A 12,753-nucleotide genomic window follows, 5' to 3' on the forward strand; every position below is an offset into this window, starting at 1 on the left:
CGCTGTCTTGGGAAGATTTCTTGCATTCCTGAGAGGTCGGGGCAGGACTGGCCTCTGCATCTTGTGGGTGAGAAGCCCGAGGCTCCAGAGAAATGAAACAACTTGCCCAAGGTCACGCGGCAGGTCCAGGAATGGGAGCACAGGAAACCACAGGTGGGGAGGGAGGGGCTGTCTTCACTGGGTCCTTGTCACAGAGGCATCAACGTGCTGGAAACTCAGGAAATGAGGGTGGGGCCAAGTGAAATGGACCCTTCAGCAGGGACACTGAGGGTGGAGAGGCAGGGCCGAAGTCCCCACTTGAGAAGGGCCCGATACATTCAGTCACTAAAACAAACCAGCCAAGTAAGAGCGCTGGGCTTGGGAGAGGCATCCCAGTGCTCCAAGCCTCTGCCTCCATTTCCCCATCTTTAAACTTCAAGGGTTGTTGTGAATTGAATGAGATAAATTATAGGAAGGACCCTTAGCACAAGGCCTGGCACATAGTGAACACTTAGATGTCAGTTACCATTATGATTATGATTATTATTATTAAGACTGATGAAACAGGTCTCCTTTTTCCCACGCAGCATCAGCCCCCTGGGGGTGGGTTCTCATGAGCTCGTTCCTTTCACAAATGAGAAAAGCTAAGGTCCAGTAAGGGCCCCCTGCTTCCTTCTTCTGTAAGTTGAAGGAATTGGGCTGGATGCTCTCACTTCCAAGCTAGGCAGGCAGCAAGGGGTAGGCCAGAGAGGGGGATCACTCCCTGCACCCCAATGAGCCCCAGGGCTGCCCTACCTAAGAGCGATGCCCCCCTACAATGTCTTGAATCTGAGGCCTCCCAGTTCCCAGCCTCCCAGGTGCCCAGGCAGCTTTGAGGTCTGAGAACAGCTGTGATCCCTGGAGTGCAAAGCCAGCTGGGGACCCCTGCTGCCCCGAGAGGGAGGAGGAGCCCCCACGCAGCTAGCTGCCTTCCCGGGAGACTCTGCTGGCGCCCAGAATCCACCTGCCCCTCATGGAGACACTTCCAGCATCTCCTCCTTCAAATCCATCCTGCCCTGCTCCGGGCTCTCTTCTTGCTCCTTGCCCCGGACGACCTTCCTGGGTGTCTTCAGAAATCTGGAATTCAGGCCCCAGCAGCAAATCAGCCCCTGCCCTAGCCACAGAGACTTTCCAGCTCACCCAACCCCCACCCTACTTCCCCTTTTCACCTTGGCCCCTAGGCTACTCACCTGAACAGGAGCTTCTGCCCAGGTTCTTTCTTGATGATGTTCAGCTTATAGTAGTGGCGCAGGGCACGTGACATCTTCTCGTAGGTCATGTTCACCCGGTTCTAGAAGGCAAAGCAGTCCCACATCACTGTCCCTCCTTACCCTGCTCCTTCCAGGCCTTGGCTTCCACATGGGCAAAGGAGCAGGTTGAACTGGCTGGCTTCTTAACCCCCTCGGCCTAGGGCTCTGTGAGGGGTGACGAGAGCTCTCCCGAGTTTGAAAGGAGAAAGGCGGGGGAAGGTCGGAGGAGACGATGAGTGCTTCCTTACTTGGCAGGAGTGACTCACACGACGCCTCTAATAACACATAATATATGTTGAGTTGGAAATGCAGAGAGACAGCACCGTAAGGAGGCACAACGGTGGGATAGCTCCCCACAGGCGGACTGAACTGAGCCAAGTTGTTTTCTTTCTCTTTCTGAGGGGTGGGCAGTGCAGAGGGAGGGCAAAGGGCCGAGTTTCGGGGTCACCATAAAGCAGCTGTGTGACCTCGGGTAAGTTTCTTTACGTCTCTGCTTCTATTTCCCCGGCTACAAAATGAGAATAAGAACGTCCATCCCACCGGTTCGTTCAAGGATTAAATTAGCTAAGCCATAGAGCACTTAGCACAGTGCTGGGCCGGAGGGGACACAGTCTCTAAATGGAACTGCTGCTCTCTGGGCCTCAGTTTCCTTCCCTGTACTATTTGGAGATTGGACCAGGTAAGCATGCCCAACGTTTAGTCAACTGCATCGTCCCAGCCCCCAGCACCACGGAGAGGCAGCCAGAGTGGAGCATCGAGCCACATGCTCCGCGTGCAGGCCCTGGTCCGCCATCTACTGCCTGCAACTCTCGGAAAACCTGCTCTGTGCCTCCACTTCCCCTGCGAGGCCTACCTCACGAGGTCTCCTGAGGACTGCACGAGGTAATACGGGGAGAGCCCTCAGAGTAGCGCCCGGCCGCCAAATGCTATACCATTTTCAGAAATGCCGTCTACCGTAGATCACCATTATTGCCAAGTCTTTTTTTTAAGACTCCTTCTTTTTTAGTTAAATGGCTTTATTTACAGACAAGGACACTTGCTTTATATCAGCAGTGTAAATCAAGAAATTGATTCGTAGTTAAAACTTTTCATTCTTTTAATTCTTACTTTAAAAAACTACTTAATTATTAGAATTTGGAGTAAACCACTTCACGTCCTCTGGCAGACACCCTTTTTAGGTGTAGGCACCCCTCACGGTGGGCATGCTGGGTCCAGAGGTTCCCAGGCCTTTCCAGCCCTGACACCCGATGCCCCAGTGGGGCCTGAGACCTGGATTTCTACCACAGCCCCCTCCCTCGCCGGAAACCAGTTTCCTCATCTGGCCCAACTGCCCCACAGCATACGTGGCACAACTCATGAAAACATGTTTTGAAAGTCTCAGCTCAGGTCGTGATCTTGCGGTTCATGAGTTCGAGCCCCACATCAGGCTCTGGGCTGATAGCTCAGAGCCCGGAGTCTGCTTCGGATTGTGTCTCCCTCTCTCTCTGCCCCTTCCCAGCTCACACTCTGTCTCTGTCTCTCTCTCAAAAGTAAATAAACATTAAACAAAATTAAAAAAGAAAAGTCTCAAATGCTAAGCAAGTAGAAGGCAAGATGCCTGAACTTCCAGGACAGCCCCCATCCTCAGGAAGTAATTTCCTATCTCTCAGGATCTCCTAAAATAAAACGATCCCGACACTTCTGGAGCTGCTGGGGAAGCCCCCATCCATTGAGGACTGTCCCCTGGTGCTGATGGGTCCACTCTGACCCCCTGCTCTGTCCTCTTCTGGATGTGTGGAGGCCACCCGCCTGGTGGCTGCGGTTTACCTTGTGGTTTCCCCAGAGTCTGGCAAGCCCGTTTGGATCCACGACTCTGAAGATCTTGGCGTTCTTGTCTTCCCACCTGATGTAGGGCTCGTACCTGGTGTCAGAGAGCAGCTGGTACACGTAATCCCACAGCAGCCGGCAATCTGCAACCGAGCAGAGGGGTGTGACAGGCATTAGAAAGGTGCTCTGGGGCTCACAGTCCCCGGGCTCAGACATGCAGCAGGTCGGGCAAGACGGCAGTAGTGCCAGGAACAGCCACTCATGGGGGCCTGCTGTCTCTTTGATTCAGCCTAACGCTAGGAAATGGCTCCCTGTATCCCAAGGAAGACAAGAAGAAATGGGCTCAGAGAGGTACAGACATGTCCCAGGCACCAAGCTCCTCATGACGGACAGACCAAGGAGTCTAACCCAGCCCCACAGACACCAAAGCCCTTCACTTGGGGGCAGGTGACAAGGCCTAGATGGTGACCTGAGGCCTGCACCTGCCTCCAGGTCCTTCTCTGCCCCTCACCCGGTCACTGGGCCCCTGGATCTCTGTTAAATCAGGATTGTTAAACCCTTCCCATCAAGCCTCCTGATGAGAGGCTTGGGAAAATCAAACGTACCATTGCGGAGAGAGCAGGCAGCAGAGGGAGCCTGGGAACGAGAGCTTAAGTCCCCCTACCTGGGCCACCCGGCTGGGTCATCTCAGGCAGGTTACCTGACGTCTTCAGAGCAACAGTTTCCTCGTAGGGGATAATGTCACACAGCCTGGGCTCCCGTCCCAGCTCTGCCACTCACTGTTTTGTGACCGATCGTGGGGGAGTCACTTAACCTCTCTGCACCTCATTTTCCTTATCTGTAAAATGGGGCTAATGATAACATCAGCCTCAAAAAGCCAGCATGGGATTACGTACAGATCTCAGAAGCATGCCTGGTGCAGAATAAGCACCCAGCCACTTAAAAATAAATGAATAAATTAATAAAGGGGGGCACCTGGGTGACTTGGTTGGTTGAGCATTCAACTTCGGCTCAGGTCATGATCTTGAGGTTCATGAGTTTGAGCCCTACATTCGGCTCACCGCAGTCAGTGCAGAGCCCGCTTCAGATCCTCTGTCCCCCTCTCTCTGTCCCTCCCCTACTTATGCTCTCCTGAAAATAAATAAACATTTAAAAAATAAATAAATAAATAAAAATTTAAAGGAGAGGAATACTCCCCTCTCTTGCACTGCTGGTGGGAATGCAAACTGGTGCAGCCACTCTGGAAAACAGTGTGGAGCTTCCTCAAAAAATTAAAAATAGAACTACCCTACGACCCTGCACTAACACTACTAGGTATTTATCCAAAGGATACAGGGGTGTGGATTCATAGGGGCACATGTACCCCAATGTTCATAGCAACAGTATCCACAATAGCGAAAGTAAGGAAAGAGCCCAAATGTCCACAGACTGACGAATGGATAAAGAAGATGTGATATATATGTACAATGGAATATTACTCAGCAATCAAAAAGAATGAAATCTTACCATTTGCAACAAAGTGCATGGAACTAGACTGTATTATGCTAAGTGAAATAAGCCAGTCAGAGAAAGACAAATATTATATGATTTCACTCATATGTGGAATTTAAGAAACTCGACAGATGAGCAAAGGGGAAGGGAAGCAAAAATAAGATAAAAACGGAGAGGGAGGCAAATCATAAAAGACTCTTAAATGCTGAGGACAAACAGAGGGTTGCTGGAGGGGTATGGGCTGGGGGATGGGCTGAGTGGGTGACGCGCATTAGGAGGGTGCTTGTTGGGATGAGCACTGGGTGTTCTATGTAAGTGATGAATCACTCAGTTCTACTCCTGGAATCATTCTTACATTATAGGTTAACTAACTTAGATTTAAATTAAGAAAAAAAAGAAATTTCACTAACCAAAAAAATTAAATTAAATAATTAGAAAATAAAAAAACAGACTTTAAAAACAAAACATCAAGGAGAGGAATACTCACTCAGGCCAATCTCACTATCTGACTACGACCGGCTAAACTGGAGACAGGGTGAGCTTGGCGATCCTGGGCAGCACTGACTGCCGTGGCCAGATTGTGGCCGGTGCACAGCACGGTCACCCCACACCCGACAGCCCAGCACGGACCCTCTCATCACCCAGCTCAGCAGCCCTCCTCCCTGTCACCCATAACCCTCTAGGCCTTGGCCTCAGCACACTCCGCTCCTGGCCAGGGGCACACAAGTGTCTTACTCACCTGCGATCCTGCCGTCGATGGGAGCCTCCCGCGTCACGGGGGAGGAGCAGTCTCCCTCAGCCCTGCAGCCGAGCTCCGAACAGTGAGATACCTTGAGGGAGTCCTCCCCGCCAGGGGGCCATCTGGCCAGGTGGCTCAAGGAGCTGGCAAACCCCAGGTGCGGTGGCTGCTGCAGGCAATCCGTTCCGGGGGCCCGTTGAGGTGGCCCGGTGCCGTCTGCAGGCAGATAAGCACCGCTGATTGTGTGGGCCCAGAGCCTCCCCAGGCCCTCAGTGCATGCCTTGGGTCCCCGTGGGGCAGCACTCCTAATGCTTTTCTCCATCCAATTCCCAGTTGGAAGGTCAGGGAGGCAATGGAGACCATCGGTGAGGGCCAGAGAGCCCAGCTGCTAACCCCAGCTCCCAGACAGGTAACATGGTCTCTCAAAGCTGTTCCCTCATCTGTAAAATTGTTTGCAAAACCAAGAGGCAACAGAGCCACGCCCAGAATCCAGTGCCTTGAATCTCAGTCCTATGTCCTCCCCATCCACCCAGCAAATATTTACCGAGAACCTTCTGTAAATCAGGCATTGCTCTAAAAATCTTGGGGACATATCACTGAACTCATAACAAGCCCCTGCCCTCATGGAGATTACATCCCAGCAGTGGGGGAGTGGGAAGGAGATGATTGAAATAAAAAAGAAAACAGAAAGAGTATACAATATGGCAGGGGGCAGGAATAAAGCACCGAAGGCGCCTGGTGACTCCCAGGGAAGATAGAGACCTACGTGATGGTAAGGGAAGGCCTCCCCGAGGTGTTACATCTGACATACATCTGAAGGAAGTAGAGGAGTGAGCTGTGTGGGCATGAAGCGGAGAGAATGCCAGGCAGAGAGAGCAGGGAATGCAAAGGCCCTGAGGCAGTAGTGTCTCGGGCTTGTTCAGTGAACATGGAGGCCAGTGTGGCTGGAGCGGCAAGAGCAAAAGGGAGAGAGAGGGGCGGGAGAGGACAGCAGAGGGCAAGAGGTCATTGTAAAGACTGTAGCTTTGACTCTGAGTGTGACGGGAGCCATTGGAAGATTTTGAGCAGAGAAACAACATCATCTGACTTATGAATCTCTCTGGCTGCTCTATGGAGGTGTTTGAAATGGTTGGGTTCTGGATAGATTTTTTTTTAAATTTCTTATTTTTTAAGTTTATTTACTTTTGAGAGAGAGAGAGAGCAGGGTAGGAGCAGAGGTGGGAGACAAAGCATCCGAAGCAGGCTCCGCGCTGACAGCAGACAGCCCGATGTGGGGCTCAAGCTCACGAACCACGAGACCATGACCTAAACCAAAGTCGGACCCTCAAACCGACTAAGCCACCCAGGTGTCCCTGGATAGATTTTGAAGGTAGAGCCAACTTGACAGTTGGGATTCTGTGATTTGGGCGGAGACAGAGAAACAAAAGTGACATCCAACGTACTGGCCAGAGCAACTGGGAACATGAAGCTGCAGTTCATTAGGGTGGGACAGGAATCAGGTGTTTGCTTTAGGGGCTTTCAGGGCTGAGACGTTCGTTAGACCTTCCAGGGTTAATTCGTCTAGAATTCACAGAGGTCTGGGTATATGTAAGAATCATCAGTACTAGATGGTATTAAACAGTCGAGACTAGATGAAATCACCTAAGTCTGAGCGCAGATAGAGACCCCCTGAGCCCTGGGGTACCCCAACATTTAGAAGTTGGGGAGAACCTGAGAAGGCAGGAGGCTGAGAAGGAGTGACGGCGGGGATGGGGACTCTGGAAACCGAAGGAAGAGTTTGAGGGGAGGTCATGAGAGGTGACAGGGAATAAGGACCAACATTGGACATGGACATCCCCACGTTCAGGTCTCTAGAGTCCCTGACAAGAGCAATTTCCATAGGGAGATCCGGAGGAGGGGACATAGGGACAGCAGACCACAACACTTGGCCAGAGAGCAGAGAAATGAGGGGATGGGAGGCGGCAGCCTGGAGGGCGTCTGGGAGGGTCACGGGGGCCGGAGGTGAGGCTTGAGGAGGCAGGGCAGGGGGCAGCTGGGGGCCCAGCCCACACAGGAGGTTTGCTGGAGGAAGGCTCCCCCCACCCCCAGTGAGCCTGACTGGGGGGAGGGTCCCAGAGCTCGGAGAAGAGCCCCCTCACCTTCCAGGAGGCAGGGGCAGTGCTGAGTAGGCATCTTCTGCCCTAAGGCCCCTCCAAAAAAGGGCCCGCACACCAGGGCTTGCCGCTGGGTCTTGATGTACTGAAGCAGCTCATATAGGACGTCACCTGGGGGTGGGGACAGGGGGCAGGTCAGTCTCAGGTAAGGGCTGGGGTCAGTCACAGCTTCATGCAGATGAGATGAGAGGTGGCAGGATGGACATGGACAGGGGAGATGAGAGTCACGGGGAAGGGGAGGGGAAGGGACAGCAGGACAGGACATGGGGGGCCCTGCAAACGACAGCCAGACATTCCTACAGGGCGGCTCTAGCAAGGGGCCACCCGGGGACACACTTGTGGAAAAGGGGAACGTCTGTCATGCTTGGAGGTGAGCAAGCTCTTCCAACCAGCGCCTCCATGTCCCTCCCTGGGCCCACCTGGGTTTCTGTCAGCGCACGTTAGAGAGAAGCCAGCAAGTTTCCCTGACCTGAACCGGGCGCACGCAGCCGGAAGTCATCCTTGGTGAGGATGCAGAGGGCTCGGCCGTTCATCTCGAAGCCGTGCTCCCCGGTGCGCTGAAGACAGTACTCCTGCTCGGCCCAGCGCAGCCAGTGCAGCACGTCCTCCCTGCTCCAGAGGGCCGGCTGGATGCCTGCAACCCCGAGAGCACATGGGCTGGGAGGGGGCGCAGGGGGCGGGGCAAGGGCTCCCCCCTCAACAATCAACTATCGCTCATCCTTGCACTTCAGGAATGTCACCTCCTCAGAGAAGCCCACCCTGAACACTACACCTGGGCAGATGCTCTTCTGTCCTGCCCCCCTACTTTGTCACCGTGTCCTGTTCTTTTCCTTCCTGGCACCTTACTTTCCTTGTCATCACACTTGATATACATGTTTATGTCTATCATTATCTGTGCCTTATGTATGTGTTCACTTATTTAAAATCTTTTTTTAACATTTATTTTTGAGAGACAGAGTGTGAGCAGGGGAGAGGCAGAGAGAGAGAGAGACACAGACCTGAAGCAGGCTCCAGGTTCTGAGCTGTCAGCGCAGAGCCCGACGTGGGGCTCGAACCCACAAACTCACGAACCTTGAGATCATGACCTGAGGCGAAGTCGGATGCTTAACTGAATGAGCCACCCAGGCACCCATAAAGTCTTTTTTTTTTTTGCTGTTTTTTTAATAGTTTATTGTCCTAAAGTCTTTTTTAAAGTGGAAATAGGAACCCCATGTGCATTAAACGTGGGTAGGTGAGCCCTCAACCATGACAGGATATTCAGAGGCTGTAACACAAATGAAAGATGTACTTGATTACACACGTTGTGTGTGTGGTAAAAGATACTATAAATTAAACTAAAAGAAGACAAAATAAAGGGAAGTATTTACAATGCAGATAACAGATAAAGGGTTAATGTCAGGACGCCTGGGTGACTCAGTCAGTTAAGTGTCTGACTTCAGCTAAGGTCATGATCTCATGATTCACGCGTTTGAGCCTCACCAGCACAGAGCCTGGAGTCTGCTTCAGATTCTGTGTCTCCCTCTCTTTCTGCCCCTCCCCTGCTCTCTCTCTCTTTCTCTCTCTGTCTCAAAAATAAATAAACATAAAAAAAAAGGGGCACCTGGGTGGCTTAGTCAGTTAAGAGTCTGACTTCGGCTCAGGTCAATGATCTCACAGTTCATGGATCGAGCCCTGCTTCTGGCTCTGTGCTGTGTGCTGACAGCTCAGAGCCTGGAGCCTGCTTAGGATTCTGTGTGCTCTCTCTCTCTCAAAAATAAATAAACATTAAAATAAATAATTTGTTTAAAAAGAGCATCTCTACACTGATTTTTTTTTAAAGACAAAAGAATCTTACCAGCAATTCAGAGTGGAGCAGGATTCCTCAGCCTCAGCACTACTGACGCCTTGCACCTGAGAATTCCTTGCCGTGGAAGCTGTCCTGAGCTTTGCGGAATGCCGCATCCCTGGCCCCATGCCCACTAGATGTCAGCAGCAAACACACACACACACACACACACACACACACACACACACACACACACACACTGCCCAAGGAGAGCGACGACCCAAAATGTCTGCAGACATTGCCACCTTGTCCCCAAGGAGGAGGGGTAAAACCACTGCCTTTTTTATTTATGGATTTATTTGTTTATGGTTTATTAATGGATAAACCTGTGGCAGGATGTGACACCTCGCTGGCCAGGGACAGGCATAATCAGAGAAGAATGAGCTATCATTTTAATGATAGCACCCACAGCAGGCAGGAATGAGGGGAAAGGATGCCTCACAGATGGAAACAGAAATGTGGAGCCTCCGTGGGAGGTCAGTCCAGTGGCTACAGAAGTGACCGAGACACAGAAGCTGTGTGGTATGAAAGCTGGAGATCACAGAGAGATTCAGGAGTGCCAGGGGCACCCAAGTCTTCTCAGGCTCTGGGACCAACTGGCCATTGCATTTTTGGAAGGGGGTTGCCTCTTCCATGATCGTTGAGGCTGTTGGCCTAAAAACTCAAAATGAAGATTCCTGCATCGGAGGGGCCCATTGTCTTGTGTGTGGCCAGAGGAGGGGGATGGATTCCACATGCCTCTGGCTGCTTTGCCTTCATGGAAACTCTAACACTGCACGAAGTGGGGGAAATCGTGAACTTGGCAGTCAGTATCAACCACAGATGTGGTCCTGCTACCAGGCCCAGAGACATAGGCAGGGGACTTCCCATGCTGTCTCCGAGGGGCCCTGAGGACCCACCTGAAAACGGAGCCTGTCATCGCCCTGGAGTGGGATTTGGTTTTTCTTTCATTACTCCTTGCTCACTCCTACCCTCCCCTTTCATCCCTTTGCTGCCAGCTCCTCAGGTCCAATAAACACAGAAAAGGGACCTTCCTGTTCCTTCAAAGAATAGTAAGGCCAAAAGGCTTTCCAATAGGACTGCAGCCTCCAGGAAAGGACCAAGTTCCAAGTGGTGGATCAGCCACCCAGCGCTGGGCCAAATCTCCAACCCCAGGGTCTGGGTCCCAGCTCAGCCCCTCGCTGCCCAAGTCACCTATAAGCCTCACAAACCCTGTTAGCCTCAATTACCCTCTCTGTGAAATGGGATAAAACACTGCCTCACTCGGCTACCGTGCTGTTTGGGGGGCAGTGTGGTGTACGGTTAGGAGCCCAGGCTCCCTACTGTACAATCCAGCATCTCACCCCGAAGTAACGACCTACAAGACACGGCGGGAACACACCCACAGGAAGACACATATACAAATGCCCAGTGGCTCTGTTCACAGTGGAAAAGAACTGGAAACACCAGGCAGCGAGCAGACAATCACACTGTGATGTTTGCGTACAATGGCACATGGATTAAAGCTCCCAGGTACTATGAAGAAGGAAAGAAGCCAGATGTAAAAACACAGTCAAGAATAGATGCTAATCCTGGGACAGAAAACAGAACAGCGGTCGCCCTTTGGAGGGGAATGGACTGGGAAGAGGCGCAAGGCACCTTCCCGGGGCACTGGAAATGGTCTAGTTCCTGATCTCAGTGGTGACTGCTCAAGTGGATACATGCATAAACATTTGTACACAAGATTTGTACACATGACCGCATGTAAATTATACCTAAAAAAAAAAAAAGGAAAAGGAAAAACTCGCAACAATGAGTATTGAAGCTGGTGCCAGGCGAGCTGGAAACTGGCTAAATGACTGTTTCCATTTCTTCCTCCGCAAATCAAGGGTGGTGACACATACAGTACTAGCAACAGGGGATTGTCACAAGGATTCTACGAGATAATCCATTTGAAGACCAGTGTTGGCATGTGGTACGCACTTTCCTAGATGAGCGGAGCTCTTGCTGAGGGGACATGAGTAGAGAGCTTGGCACAGGGCCCAGGACACCTCAGAGCTCAGCAATGGCTGGTGAGTGTCATCTAAGGCACCCACTCCCCCCACCCCCAGACATCTTCCTGACCTAGTTACGGGGATGAGCCCAAATGAGTCTCCCCTTCCTGGTCTAACCCACCCAGGGGCTTTACCTGCAGAGAAGCCCATGCTTCTCCCTCTCTTGGCTGTGACCCATCATATTTTCAGTTCCTCACACCAACCATCTTTGCCTCTAAGACTCCAGCCTGATATGACTTTACTCTCCCTGCCCAGCCACCTGCCCCCTGGGGACTTCCAGCTTAGCTGATTCCAAGCTTCTGGGATAGATCTGGACAGAGTCCCTAGCAGGGGAAGCCTGGGGGGCTGTGTCCAAGACACCGCTGGGGGGGTTGAGTATCTCCCTGAAGAGTTAGCAGTGTCTCCCACCCCTACCCAGAGCAGGGTGAGACTCGAAGGCCCCCCACCCCCTCCTGGGCTGAATCTCCCTCCACTGCCCTTATCTCTGGGGTTCCAGCTTCCTTACGTAGTCACTGAATCCCCCGCTAGAATGTCAGCTCCTTGATCCAGACTATGCCAGTCTCAGTCACTGCCGTCTCTTCAGCACCTATAGCAATGCCGGGGACATAGTAGATGCTCAATAAATATAAATGGCCTAAATGAGTGAGCTGAAAGACTTCTAGGCATCCTGACCAACTCTTCTCTGGCCCCCCAGCCCCAACCCAACCAGGTCTCTCTTCCCACAGCACCCCTTTCACTCTTTTGCTCAAGAAACTGACATGGCAGGGTGCCTGGGTGGCTCGCTCAGTCGCTTAAGCATCTGACTCTTGATTTTGGCTCAGGTCATGATCTCATGGTTTGAGTTCGAGCCCCACACTGGGTTCTGCACTAACAGTGTGGAAGCCTGCTTGGGATTCTCTCTCTCTCTCTCTCTCTCTCTCTCTCTCTGTTCCTCCCCAACTTGTGCTCTTTCTCTCTCAAAGTATATAAATTAATGAAAGGAAGAAAGGAAAGAAGGAAGGAAGGAAGGAAGAAACTGACATGACTCCCAGCTCTGGATCCCAGCAAGTCAAAACTCCTCTGTCCTGGTTTCAGCAGCCGCCTCACGCTGCCCCTCCCCACCTGATCAGCTATTTCCCGGCTACTCCTCACCACACCCCTGCAGTTTGCTAGATAGAATGATTTCCAGAACAGAGCTGGGCTTACCATTAGCAATCAAATCAGAACTAACAGCTGGCTTCTACCTCCCCAGCGGGGCCCAGGAGGAATGTGGGAGACTGTAAAGTTCTTGGCCAGTCCACTAAAAATGGGAGCTGTCATCATCCCACACTGGAGGCTTTTGCTCAGAGTAAGTGGGGGCTGCAGGATCGGGGGGACCTGGGCTTGAACCCTAGCCCCACCATTTCCCTGGTGGTGACTATGGAGAAGATAGTGCTCCCCATTCCAAGACCAGTGTTCG

General features: G+C 52.0%; 1 protein-coding gene across 5 annotated transcripts in view; it reads right to left on the bottom strand.

The window, feature by feature from the left end:
* The window catches only part of ETV7 (ETS variant 7), a 52,333-nt gene that overhangs the window by 32,028 nt on the left and 7,552 nt on the right, over nt 1-12,753 (bottom strand). For 2 of the 5 annotated variants that reach the window (XM_029944519.1, XM_029944518.1), the window contains exons 3-8: nt 7,927-8,091; nt 7,443-7,568; nt 5,305-5,520; nt 3,075-3,217; nt 1,209-1,309; nt 498-1,095 (exon numbers count right to left, since the gene is read on the bottom strand). In XM_029944519.1, the coding sequence (XP_029800379.1) occupies nt 990-1,095; nt 1,209-1,309; nt 3,075-3,217; nt 5,305-5,520; nt 7,443-7,568; nt 7,927-8,091 (857 nt within the window). In that variant the 3' untranslated portion in view covers nt 498-989. Of the gene's footprint in view, nt 1-497; nt 1,096-1,208; nt 1,310-3,074; nt 3,218-5,304; nt 5,521-7,442; nt 7,569-7,926; nt 8,092-12,753 lie in introns of those variants that run through there. The other 3 variants (XR_003910720.1, XM_029944520.1, XM_029944521.1) reach the window with 2 other exon arrangements.

This window comes from Suricata suricatta, chromosome 7 (genome assembly GCF_006229205.1).
Source record: "Suricata suricatta isolate VVHF042 chromosome 7, meerkat_22Aug2017_6uvM2_HiC, whole genome shotgun sequence".
Taxonomy (NCBI): Eukaryota; Metazoa; Chordata; class Mammalia; order Carnivora; family Herpestidae; genus Suricata; species Suricata suricatta.